Source organism: Barbus barbus (genome assembly GCF_936440315.1).
Source record: "Barbus barbus genome assembly, chromosome: 18".
In the NCBI taxonomy this organism is placed as follows: Eukaryota; Metazoa; Chordata; class Actinopteri; order Cypriniformes; family Cyprinidae; genus Barbus; species Barbus barbus.
Genome location: NC_136746.1, coordinates 12,157,064 through 12,169,874, shown reverse-complemented (window position 1 = coordinate 12,169,874; position 12,811 = coordinate 12,157,064). Strand labels below are relative to the sequence as shown.

The 12,811-nt window shown below is 38.2% G+C and overlaps 2 protein-coding genes across 4 annotated transcripts; one reads left to right on the top strand and one right to left on the bottom strand.

Moving 5' to 3' along the window:
• Positions 1-4,697: 4,697 nt before the first annotated feature.
• LOC306884640 (dual adapter for phosphotyrosine and 3-phosphotyrosine and 3-phosphoinositide-like) lies at positions 4,698-11,082 on the top strand (the record flags this gene model as incomplete). 3 transcript variants are annotated; one of them, XM_079440698.1, is made up of 9 exons in its annotated part: positions 4,698-4,910; positions 6,606-6,728; positions 7,958-8,091; positions 8,185-8,315; positions 8,405-8,452; positions 8,610-8,672; positions 8,757-8,842; positions 10,086-10,173; positions 10,371-11,082. In XM_079440698.1, the coding sequence occupies exons 1-9, from the start codon at positions 4,852-4,854 to the stop codon at positions 10,392-10,394; spliced, it is 756 nt and encodes a 251-aa protein (XP_079296824.1). In that variant the 5' UTR covers positions 4,698-4,851. The 3 variants fall into 3 exon arrangements, with proteins under 3 accessions (XP_079296824.1, XP_079296825.1, XP_079296823.1); XM_079440699.1 differs by having other exon boundaries at positions 4,723-4,910; positions 10,276-11,077; XM_079440697.1 differs by lacking the exon at positions 10,371-11,082 and having other exon boundaries at positions 4,723-4,910; positions 10,086-10,236.
• Positions 11,070-12,384, bottom strand: LOC306884641 (ragulator complex protein LAMTOR3-like). The gene is made up of 7 exons (XM_079440700.1): positions 12,279-12,384; positions 12,063-12,108; positions 11,950-11,984; positions 11,811-11,869; positions 11,591-11,724; positions 11,428-11,491; positions 11,070-11,332 (listed from the first exon to the last, which is right to left on the bottom strand). Exons 2-7 carry the CDS (start codon positions 12,075-12,077, stop codon positions 11,259-11,261), a joined length of 381 nt encoding a protein of 126 aa, XP_079296826.1. The 5' UTR covers positions 12,078-12,108; positions 12,279-12,384; the 3' UTR covers positions 11,070-11,258.
• Positions 12,385-12,811: the final 427 nt, after the last annotated feature.

Sequence of the window (12,811 nt, the reverse complement as noted above, 5' to 3'; positions counted from 1 at the left end):
TATATAGTATCACAATAGATTACACGTACTTTAACTCCACTGCAGCATACACAATTCAGCTAATCACTGCTAACCCCTTCATTTGTTCTGATTCCTGAATTTAACCTGTGCCATTTTACTGTTGCTTATTTTAAATGGCACATGTGAAGGAAAAATAGCAAAACTACCATGTAATTTAATTTCTGATTTGTACAGTGACATAAATGACAGTAGAATTTATCAGCTTTTGAAAACTCAAATGACTCCACTGAAGAATCAAATGGTGTAAATGACATGAAGAAGAAGTGACATTTTTAGGTAAATCAGTGTAACAATGTACTGGACATGTAAATTATTCTTCATAACCAATTTCTTAATATCTTTTTTTCCAATGAGACCTTGAAACATTTCATCAGTAGAACAACTTGAATGCATTAGGGCAGGGATCTCCAACCCTACTCCTGGAGAGCTACCGTCCTGCAGATTTCAGTTCCAACCCTGCTCCAACACACCTGTCTGTAATTAACAAATAGTCTTGAACACCTTGATTTGCTGGTTCAGGTGTGTTTGATTGGGGTTGGAGCAGAAACCTGTAGGACGGTAGCTCACCGGGAGCAGGGCATTTAAAATGAATTTAAATGTTTCTGATTTATGGACATCTGAAACACACAAACAAACCATAATGAGAAACATCACCTGAGGCTCAACCGTCGCTGGAAATTCATCCTGCGCATTCATTGTTCTTGTCCCAGTGTATTTGTAGATTGAGAAAACAGGGAACCTGTGTCATGTCGTAAAGTGTTGCAAATCCTTTTTGTGTACCAAAGTTCTTATACTGGCTGTTTATTTAAAAAGCTCTGCATTTACATTTACATTTACATTTAGTCATTTGGCAGAAGCTTTTATCCAAAGCAACTTACAATTGGGGAATACAAAAAGCGATTAATCTTGAAGAGGCAATCAGACAGAGGAAGTGCTCGTAACACCAAGTCTCAGTCATTGTTCAAATAAGTACAAGCTAGTAAGCGGAGAGAAAGGTAGAGGGAAAGAGTTTTTTTTTTTTTTTTTGAGTTTAGGATGAAGTCAAGTACTGCCGAAAGAGATGAGTTTTCAGTTGTTGCTTGAAGATTGCCAGGGATCCGGCGTTCCGGATAGGGGTGGGAAGATTATTCCACCAGCCAGGAATGGTGAACGAGAATGTTCTGGAGAGTGATTTTGAGCCTCTCTGTGATGGTACCACAAGGCGTCGCTCACTAGCAGATCTCAGACTTCTGGAGGGGATGTAGTTTCGTAATAGTGAGTGGAAGTAGGAGGGTGCTATGCCTGTGGTAGTTCTGTACGCAAGCATCAGTGTCTTGAACTGGATGCGAGCTGCCACTGGTAGCCAGTGCAAGGAGATGAAGAGAGGTGTAACATGCGCTCTTTTGGGCTCGTTGAAGATCAGTCGTGCCGCTGCATTCTGAATCATTTGTAGAGGTTTGATTGTGTTTGATGGCAGACCAGCCAGAAGAGCATTGCAGTAGTCCAGTCTAGAAACAACAAGGGCCTGGACAAGAAGTTGCGCAGCATGCTCTGTCAGAAAGCGCCTGATCTTTCTGATGTTGTGTAGTGCAAACCTGCAGGATCGAGCAGTCTTTGCAATGTGCTCTTTGAAGGTCAGCTGGTCATCAAAGATTACACCAAGATTTCTGACCGAACTTGATGGGGTAATCATTGATGAGCCTAACTGAATCGTGAAGTCATGCTGTAGAGTCGGAGTGGCAGGGAAGACCAGAAGTTCCGTCTTTGCCAGGTTGAGCTGTAGGTGATGTTCTTTCATCCATGCCGAGATGTCCGCCAGGCAGCCTGAGATCCGTGCAGCTACCGTTGGGTCATCTGGTTGAAAAGAGAGATAGAGCTGTGTGTCATTAGCGTAGCAGTGATAGGAGAAGTCATGTGCATGTATGATGGGACCCAGCGATGTAGTGTATGTGGAGAAGAGGAGGGGTCCAAGAACCGAACTGAGGAACTCCAGTGACCAGTTGATGCGGTTTGGATACCTCCCCTCCCCAGGCCACCCTGAAGGATCTACCGGTGAGATAGGATTCAAACCAGCGAAGTGGAATCCCAGTGATGCCCAGTGATGAGAGGGTAGACAGGAGAATCTGATGATTGACAGTGTCAAAAGCAGCAGAAAGATCCAGCAGATCTTACTTGGTGAACCGACAACTTCAGTCATGTGGTAGTCATCGCGGCGAATCAGGAACTTGTGGCTGGCCAGCCACAAGAGCGGATAAAGATTCATTACTGTCTGGTAAGACCCGCGGAGGTGGCTTGTGTGTGTATATCAACAAAGACTGGTGTAACAATGCTGTGGTATTATCAAAACACTGTTCATCGCTGGTGGAGTTTATGTTTGTGAAGTGTCGACCGTTCTATATGCCGCGGGAGTTCACGGTCATTGTTATCGTTGCGGTTTACATCCCCCCGTGTGCAAATGCTAAAGACGCACTTCGTGAACTGTATAGCGCCATCAGTGAACAACAAACAAATAACCCAGACGGCTTTTTCATCATAACCGGTGACTTCAACCATGCAAACCTAAAGACAGTTTTGCCAAAGTTCTACCAACATGTGAACTTTGCAACAAGGGGAAACAACACACTGGACTTTGTTTACACAACAGTAAAGAACTCTTACAAGGCTGTACCCCGCCCCCACCTCGGGTACTCAGACCACATCACTGTTATGTGAATCCCAGCATATAGACCACTTCTCAAACTCGCCAAACCGGTTCAAAAGCAGATAACAGTATGGCCAGACAATGCCACCTCAGCACTGCAGGACTGCTTCCAGGACACAGACTGGAACATGTTTAAAGAGGCAGCCACCTACAACAACCACACAGATGATGTGACAGTCACCAAGACCATGACCACACGTGCAAACCAGAAGCCATGGATGACAGCAGAGGTTTGTGGGCTGCTAAAGACCAGAGAAGAAGCATTCAGATCAGGAGATAAAGCAGCCTTCAAAACAGCAAGAGCCAGTCTGTCCAGTGGCATCAAAAATGCAAAATGGTCATATGCTCAAAAAATCAACAACCACTTCACAGACAGCAGAGACAAACGGAGTCTGTGGCAAGCCATTCAGACATCACTGACTACAAGCCCCTGCCACAGGCCTGTGATGAGGACACATCCCTCCCCGATGCACTCAACCACTTTTATTCACGGTTTGAAATGCAGAATTACACACCTGCACAAAAACTGCCCACACCTCCCAACGACCGGGCGCTCTGTCTGTCTCCAGTCGACGTAAGGAAGACCCTATCTAGGATTAATCCATGCAAGGCTGCGGGTCCTGACTACATACCTGGCCGTGTTCTGAAAGACTGTGCTGCACAGCTGACAGATGTGCTTACAGATATCTTCAACACCTCGCTGAGCCAGGCAGTCGTCCCCACATGTCTCAAATCCACAACAATCATACCTGTACCAAAGAAATCACCTGTGTCCTGTCTAAATGACTACCGTCCCATAGCACTGACTCCAATCATGATGAAGTGCTTTGAGAGGCTAGTCATGCACAACATCAAAACCAGCCTCCCCCAACACACTCGACCCGCTCCAGTTTGCATACCGTCCAAACCGCTCTACGGACGATGCAATTTCCTCCACCCTCCACCTGGCTCTTACCCACCTAGAAAATAAAGTCTCCTATGTTAGAATGCTGTTCATTGACTTCAGTTCGGCATTCAACACAATAATCCCACAACAGCTCATAAATAATCTAAACCTGCTGGGCCTTAACAATTCCCTGTGTAATTGGATACTGGACTTTCTAACCAGAAGACCTCAGTCAGTCCGTGTCGGCCACAACACCTCAAGCTCTACCACACTGAGCACAGGCGCCCCACAAGGCTGTGTGCTCAGCCCACTGCTCTTCACACTGCTGACCCACGACTGCATTGCCAAGTTCAGCTCCAACCACATCATCAAGTTTGCTGATGAAACAACAGTAGTAGGTCTCATCAGCAACAACGATGAAACGCACTACAGAGAGGAAGTGGCACAGCTGGCTGAATGGTATGGCACTAACAATCTGTCCCTCAATGTGGAGAAGACAAAGGAGGTTGTGATGGACTTCAGAAGAAACTCCGTTGACCACCCCCCACTGACCATCGACAGCTCGACTGTGGAGAGAGTCAGCAGCACTAAATTCCTGGGGGTGCACATCACAGAGGATCTCACCTGGACCACCAACACCATGTCACTCATTTAAAAGTTAACGACCAAATGGATGTTTATAAAAGTTCACATTGCTGTTGTAGATGAAATTTAACACGGATAACAATAAATATATATTTTTTACCAGTTTAAATGCTGATTATTAGTATTACCTCTCTACCTTTTTATTCGTGTTTGTTAACTAAATACTTTTTGATGTAATTGTGCCCATCTCTGTCCCTAAACTGATTGATTTGTTCGCCCTCTAGCGGACGAATACCTAATAATAATTATGCTTCATGAAATCACAGTCTAATTACATGATTTGTTCTTATACTATTGTGTCCTTATATTCTAACACCTTCAGCCATAATGACTATATTGCCTAATTATTATTTTACCTGCTGAACGAGTTTTGTGCTGGAGCTGGTTTAACTGTGGCCAGTCTTGTATGACTAGAACTAGTGCAACTCAGCATATGGTTCCCTAAACGCCATTCATCTGTCTTCTGTGGGCGGATCTATCGGACTTCCCTGTGCTGTCGCGTTCGATTGTAGAGTAATTAGCAGCTGTACGAGCGCAACGGTGTTACTTCGACCTGACAGACAGTAGCGCTGAGGAGGGACTGACACTGGAACCTGCTCCAGACACTGCAGACCACACCATGAGTGTCAGCTCAACACGGAGCAGCAGGGAAGACATCGATGAGCTGGAGGCAGTCAGGTGAGGTGAACCAACCCTCGGTTTAATTCTTGACTTACTTGGACCTTTCTAAACGCATATTCACAACTCATGAAATAATAATAGGCTATCCTATACCAGACAGAAAGCACATTAGCTCAGTTAAGCGCAATAACCATACTTTTTTTTTTTTTTTTAACTCCCCTAAATTAATTTGTGTATTAATTTCCGATCCTCTTTTATGTTTCTTGACCTACATTTGTTTCTGTGAAAGTAGTTTATCATATTGTTATTACAGTGTTATACGCAAACGTTAAAATGAAAACAAATAGGCTAATAAAAAACAACATATGTTTATGAAAAGCAAAATCTTGTCTGGTTTATTTATTTGATTTGTAGCTACACGTCAGCGAAAGAATTAGGAAATACTATCAATTTACTCATCTATTGTGAATGAAAGGGTTGAAGAAAACGGCTCATTCACTCTTAAAATTGTTCAAATCAAACTTTGTTGTTGTTAAAGGGCAACATAGCAAAACAAACGTAAAGCATTATTTTTCAGTGTAGCCTACATTAATTAAACAATGACTTTTTACAAAATCCCACAAATCCCAACATGTCAGGATTATATTTCACCCCAAAAGAAGCCTGTTTTAGGACCATTCATTCATTCATTCATTCATTCATTCATTTGCTTGTTTGCATTGTGACATTATTTTCATGACCCATAAGCACTTTCACTTCAATAATGCATGTGGATGTTTTACATTAGACTCTCAAAGGATTGTTGAAACAGTCATGAGAATCATCCCATCCATAAATGAGGTTTTACAACAAATATTGGTAACCCTTTACAATAAGGTGTCATTTGTTAACATGAATGTATTAGGCCTAACTAAAATGAAAGAACAATGTTCAACACATTTATTACAGTATTTATTAATCTTTGTTAATGTTAGTTAATAAAAACACAGTCGTTCATTGTTAGTTCATGTTAATTCACAGTGCATTAACTAATGTTAACAAACACAACTTGTGATTTTAATAATGCATTAGTAAATGCTGAAATTAACACTAAGATTAATAAAGGCTGTAGAAGGATTGTTCAATCTTAGTTCATGTGAACTAATGTAGTTAACTAATTAACCTTATTGTAAAGTGGTATCCAAATATTGTTAGAACGTCCATGTAGGCCTACATAGTTGACAGTTTTAATAGCTTATTTTATTTTAATTATTTTACCCCCACAACATTATGCTAAGGACACTACTTGATATGTAGGCATAATGTCGGATAAACACACCATATCAATGCCAGCATTGAACAACAGCAAATATGTCACTACATTATGTAATTAAACAGAACAATACAGCCTGCAGGTTATTGTATCAAGGTCGCTGTTCTGTAATATCAGTCTATTAAACAGAAAAGCATGTTACTGTGTACAACTTTCTTGAAATACATGACAATCCTAAATGGATTTCCATTTAAGTAAAACATGCAAATGAAGTGTCAGCTTTTTTTTTTTTACTGCGGTAATACGGTGATTCGTTATCATTAGTTTTAAAAGTAATCACTCCTGAGCATCAATATATGATATGCATATCCATTGTGTTGTCTAACCCAGATTCCCATTTCCAAAAAAGCTGTCTGGTAACTGTGGATGTTGCCAGTCAATGGATATCAATATACAAATTGGCTTGGTGTTCAACTGCCCCGTTCTGTTTCTCTCTGTAGCTGGTATCATTATGATTTGTCCCGGCATGCAGCTGAAGCTCTTCTCCTTTCGAATGGGGTGGATGGGAATTTTTTACTCAGAAACAGCAACAAAGGAGCTGACTGCTTTGCTTTGTCTGTCCGGTAAGAAATGTCCACTTCGGACAAAAGTTTATAAGTAATTTGAAGTCCACTCTTGAATATTTTCCTTGTGTGCACTCTTTTCAGTTTATGGAGAAATGTACCAGCAATTGCTATCATTAAAAATTGTATGCAAGTGTGCCTAGCACAATAGACATGGAAATAAGTTAATGTAAAGACATGTAATAAGTGAAGACATGGTAGACTTAGTTAATAAAAAACATCCTTACTATTTAAAAAAATTTCATAGTACTTTGCAGGTAGGCCTGTCTCTTTTTTAACTTGTCTATTTAAAAATATATTAAAATGTAATTCATTCATGTGATAGCGACGCTGAATTTTCAGCATCATTACTCCAGTCCTCAGTGTCACGTGACCCTTCAGAAATCATTCTAATATGCTGATTTACTGCTCAATAAACATTTCATATCGTTATCAGTGTTGAAAATAGTTGCGCTGCTTTATATTTTTGTGCATACATACATGTTTTTCAGGATTCTTTGGTGAATAGAAAGTTTAAAAGAACAGCATCTATTTAAAATAGATGTTTCAAACACTATAAATACCTTTAGTGTCACTTTTGATAAATTTATTGCATCCTTGCTGAATAAAAATATTCACTTCTTTAAAAAAAATCTTACTGACCTCAAACATTTGAATGGTAGTGTGTATATATACAGTATATACATATTTAATACCCTAAGTGAACTTATCTGACCTTAGTTATTTGCAGCAATGTAGGCACTCACAATTTTTAGAGTTTTCCTCTGACCTTTTATTAAGCAAGTTAAAAAGTCAAATGATGAACCAATATGGTTTTTGTTAGTCCTCTTATTTTTCCATTTCTCTTATTTTCTGTGGTTATTTAGATTACTTGAAGTTTTTCAGTTCCCCTTTTCAATGTATCAGCTGTAAACCTCACTTAAAGTAAACCTTTACTTATTCTGACTCCTACTGAAATATATAAATAAGAATCTGATTCACACAAGCCAAAAGCAGTAACCTGCCTGGTCTCTGTGACTCTGACTGATGCTTAAATGCCTGGTTATTTGGAGCCTTGTTTATAGTGTGTGACCTTGTAGAAATAATTAACTGCCTATTTCAATACAACTAGGTGTGGTATCGATTTTATTCACCAGGTCTATAAACAAGTTAACAATGAACAATAATGAGAGTTCAGACAGCAAGACAACACTTCCTCACTGCCTTTTTCCATCTCCAAACTTGTTCAGAGCAAAGGATTCAGTGAAGCACTTTCATGTCCGGCGGCAGTTTGGCAAATATTCCTTTGGCTTCAATGAATTTCCTTCCCTTCAGGATTTTTGCAGTCACCTTGCCAATCAGCCCCTGCTAGGCAGCGAGACAGGTTAGCTATGCACTTTTCATTTAGTTCACAAACTGCTTTTCAGCACTTCTCTGGCACGATGACCCTGTTTCCTGTTTCACTCTTGTAACCAAGGAAACCTGATAGTGCTACGGTTCCCATACCCACGGCAGGTGGAAGAACCATCCATTTATGAGACGGTGTGTGTGCATACGGCCATGCAGACAGGCCGGCATGAAACCGACCTAGTACCTAATGCTCCAGCAGTAAGTCAAAGTGACATTATACAGACCTACATGCACACACACACACATTTGAAAGAGTAAAGTTGAAAGTCTTTTTATGTTGTCAACAGCTTGGCACTAAAGAGGGTTTTCTGGTTAAACGAGGAGCGATCATCAAGGTATGGTTACACAGGTTACTATATCAATATAGACTTATTAAAAAATGTAAGTTTCAAGCTAATAAGGTAAATTGCAACAGGGTTAAACCGGTTCTAGAGCAAACCTAGAACTAGTTTTGTTGGCTGATGGTTTCATCTTTATTTATTTTCTGGGCAGAACTGGAAGCAGAGATGGTTCACACTGAATAGATATGAACTTAAATATTTTAAAGATAAAATGGTAGGTCTGTGTATTTTGTACAATGAGATTTATAATTAGATAAGGATTAAAGTTGATTGTTTATCTCACAGAAAACTGTCTCAGTTTGTAGAGCCAATACGAACCCTGGATCTGACGGAGTGCTCTGCTGTGCAGTTTGATTACAGTCAGGAGAGGGTTAATTGCTTCTGGTGAGAGATTTATAATATGGTCGTAATTCATGAAACCTAAATTATGCACGTTTTTCTTTTTTCTTTTTGGCAAAATTCACAATCTGAGAACATCAACTTCCTAAAATTGAAACTGTAATTACAGTTACAATACTTCATCCTGTTGGCTGCAGAGATATTTTAGTATCATTGATATACACTTGTAGTTTTTGTTAATATTTTGAATTACACTTTTTATATTTGATTAAATTTGTTCTTATATTTTAAGTTTTAGTAATTTTGTAATTCATTTTATTAGTTCTTTAATGTCTATATTGTTTTTTTTAATCATTTTTTTTGTTGTTATTTTGGTACTTAGACTTAAACTAAATGAAAATTAAATAAAAAAGTTTACATTTATATTTTGTATTTCAAGTAATGTGTCACGGTTTGGTTTCTGTTCAATTCCTGTTTGTCCTTATTTGGTAGGTTTCCTGTCATTAGTTAATCATCGTTTATTCCATGTCATCTTGTTTCCTCATTAGTTTGTGTTCTTTATAAGCCTTGAGTTCAGTAGTCTTCTTCGTCGTGTCTTAACGTTATGTTTACGCTGTTATTCCTGTTGTTAAATACATTTACTCCATTAAAGAACCTGATTATTCTGCATCCCACGTCTTCCTACCTTCCTACATCAGCATCTCGTAACAAGTTTTTTTATGGTTTTCATTTTTAGTTAACAATCTTACACTGCTGTAATTCAAATTTAGAAATGTAATCAACAAGGCAAAACTACAGGTAAAAATATAACTCATAATAGAGATGCTTAAAATGTTTCATTTAATTACAAAAGCAAAGTTAAAAAAAAGTAAGACCCTTTTCTGACTAGATATCCTGTTGTTTTTACATCTGAAACTTCTGCAATTGGCCAACCATAAAATTACTGGCTATTTTTGGCAACTGAGAACAAGCTGGTATATCTGCAGCATTCAAGTGTCTGACAGCTTACAGTTCCTGTGCATACTAAATGAAGCATGAATCAAAATTCACATAATAGGAATAATAATAGGAAGTAATTAAAATTTGTTATCAAAATCCAAATATTATGTTGTTAATATCTATTATTTTCCTACATGCAGGTGATTCTCAGTAATGAGGAAGTGTAGTCAGAAACTCCTATACATGGACTTCCTCCTACCCACATTTTTTTCAATGCATGCTCAATTTCTGAATTTTACTTCACAGTAAAACTCATTAAGATTTTTCATTTTTTTTGTCTTTCCTATAGTCTGGTGTTCCCCGAGAGGACATTTTATTTGTGTGCAAAATCTGGTGCTGAGGCGGATGAATGGATTAAAATACTACGATGGAAACTGGTAAGAGGAACCAAAGTTAACCATGAAAGGACAGTCACTATGAATAATCAACGTACGGAATAGTTAACAAGTCAAAGAAAATGTATTATTTCTTTGTTCCAGTGGAAATAAATTCATCTGACCCCACTTTACCAGTCTAGTCATACAGCAAATACATTTCTCTATCTATTGTCCTTATCTCTACCCTGCATTTCCAGTCACAGATAAAGAAAGGACGATGATGTTCAACATGGAGAGAAGTAGTAGCGGAGCAAATGCAACCCAAGTTAAACAGTGTGTCTGTTATTAAACATATGTACGTTCCCTCTTAAATACGTTTTCAATTTTGTTTGTTGAATCCTTTGGATGCAATAAGCTTTTTCCAGAATAGAGAGCTGCTGTAATTACATATTTTTGTAGCCCAACCTGGAAGCTAGAATCACCCTGGTTCCCTCGACAAAAGTCCAACAGGAATTTTCCATTAGCTTTTGGATTTGTTCATCATGATAAGCTTAATAAATAAACACAATGTATGGATTTTAAAGCTTAAATATAATCACTGGAAATAAAAAGCTCTTTCAGTCTTTATTTAAATTGAGCCTGTGATAACCACAAACCTTATTTCAGGCGTTTAACTAAAATCCCACTCAAAAAATCCCCTGACTTCAGGATGATGGAACTGAAAGTGCTAAAATGCTAACTTGTTACTGGGTTTTAGGCTACAAAAATACTTAATCCCTGCAGCACTCTATAGATCACCAAAGTAAATTTATAATAAAATGATAAAATTCTCTTAGCAATGCTACTTCTAATGTGATGTTAACTAAAAATGAACACCCGTGTTGTTTAGAAACATGTACATAGTACCCGTTTTCAAAACTTTTGTAAAAAATGTATTAAAAAAGTAAATAAAATGTATTTTTGTAAACCAAAGCTTTAGACAAATTTATTCATTAGGAGACAAACAGGAGCAGGTTACATTCATAAAAGACATACAGCATCAAGACCATCCAACATTATGCATGTACATATGTGTTTGTATGAACTAGAACATCAGACTCTCTTATCTTCATCCAAATGTCTGAAGGAGCGGAGATGAATAACTGCTAAGCTACTTCCACCACCTGCTGCAGTTCTTCAATCAGAGGAACTAGTTCCTTCTCAAGACTGAAGATCAATCCTAAATATGAAAAAATATTGATCATTCAATTGTTATTATAATGAACATACAATTAAAGCATCTCAGTGGTTTTTGTACTACCTGTGGAGACTCACCTGTGTTGGCATTACTACTTGCGATGAAACTTATGACTAAGGGTAATCGATTAAATTGTACAATCTGTCAAGGAAATACATAACAGGACATATTAAAACCAGAAATTGAGAAACCTTAACAAGCAGTGAGTCAAATGTACTTTGATTTGTGTAAAGAAAGTACCTGGTATGTGTTATAGTAACAAATGATGCTCTTATTTTTGGACAAGCCCAGCTTGCTGCCCTGGTCAGTTGCCAGAGCAAAGGTAGAGAGAAACGCCGGCCGCAGTGCATATTCAGGAGCATTGTCATTAGCAACTAAAAGGGAAAACAAGCAAAATCTCAGATAATGCTTCTTCAATAGATATATAAACAGACCCGGAAGTCAGAGGTGATGCTGTTACCTTTGATTACAGGGACTCCATCTCTATCTGTCACCACTATTGCATGAAGTCCTTCAACACTGATGATGGAAAAAAAATATTATTACTCAGAATGCAAAATGAAGAAAACTTGTGTAAAATACAAGACAAATCTTTTTACCTTGGCAGTTGTTTATACAAAAAACTCCTCAGATTCTGTAATTAAAGCAAACGCATTAAAACATTTCCAAGAAGAAAAAAACACTAAAGCAAATGCATTACAACTATACTCACATCTGCCATATTCATTAGATTGACTATGTAGGTCGCCTGCTGCACCCTGTAGCAAAAACAGTAAACAACGACGAGAAAATTACACGAAATTGTAAGAGATGCATTTCATTGTCGCGTTTGACAGCAACGTCTTGCTAACTACTAACATTTCTAATCAAGTAAATTGTTATAAATGGAGGAAACGTGTTGTTAAAAAATCATAATACGTAAAATTACCTTCAATTTAACCCAGTTTTATAAAAAAAAAGTTCTTGTTTATGTGCGATCATCACATGACAGATAACACGAGCGTTTCCGTGTACGTAATATCCGTTCATACGTCACGTCCAATCAGAGTGCGTGCAAACAAGGCCATCTAGTGGATAATGTTAGAGTGTGGTTTATGTCAATGGAGGTCTTTGAGGTTTTGTTTATTTGGCCATTTTAGCTTTGAATTTTATTTCAAAATGAATAACATTAGATTCTCTGAAAAAGTCTTTACAAAAATCCTGCGTCACGGTGGTCTTAGTAAAGAATGTTGTTTAAATAGCTCAAAATAAACAGATCACTAAGGTGTTACAGGTCTACAGGTCTCCCTTGTGCACCACATCATGGAATGTTTGGCGAAAAAAATATTTCTCTATTGACATCGGTGACTCCATTGATGGCCATTAACATCCATGGACTTTTCCATTGCACAAAAGATTCTTCATAGTGCAAAAATGTTCCTCACACTAAGAACAAAAAAATGGTTATTTTGAGAACTTTTC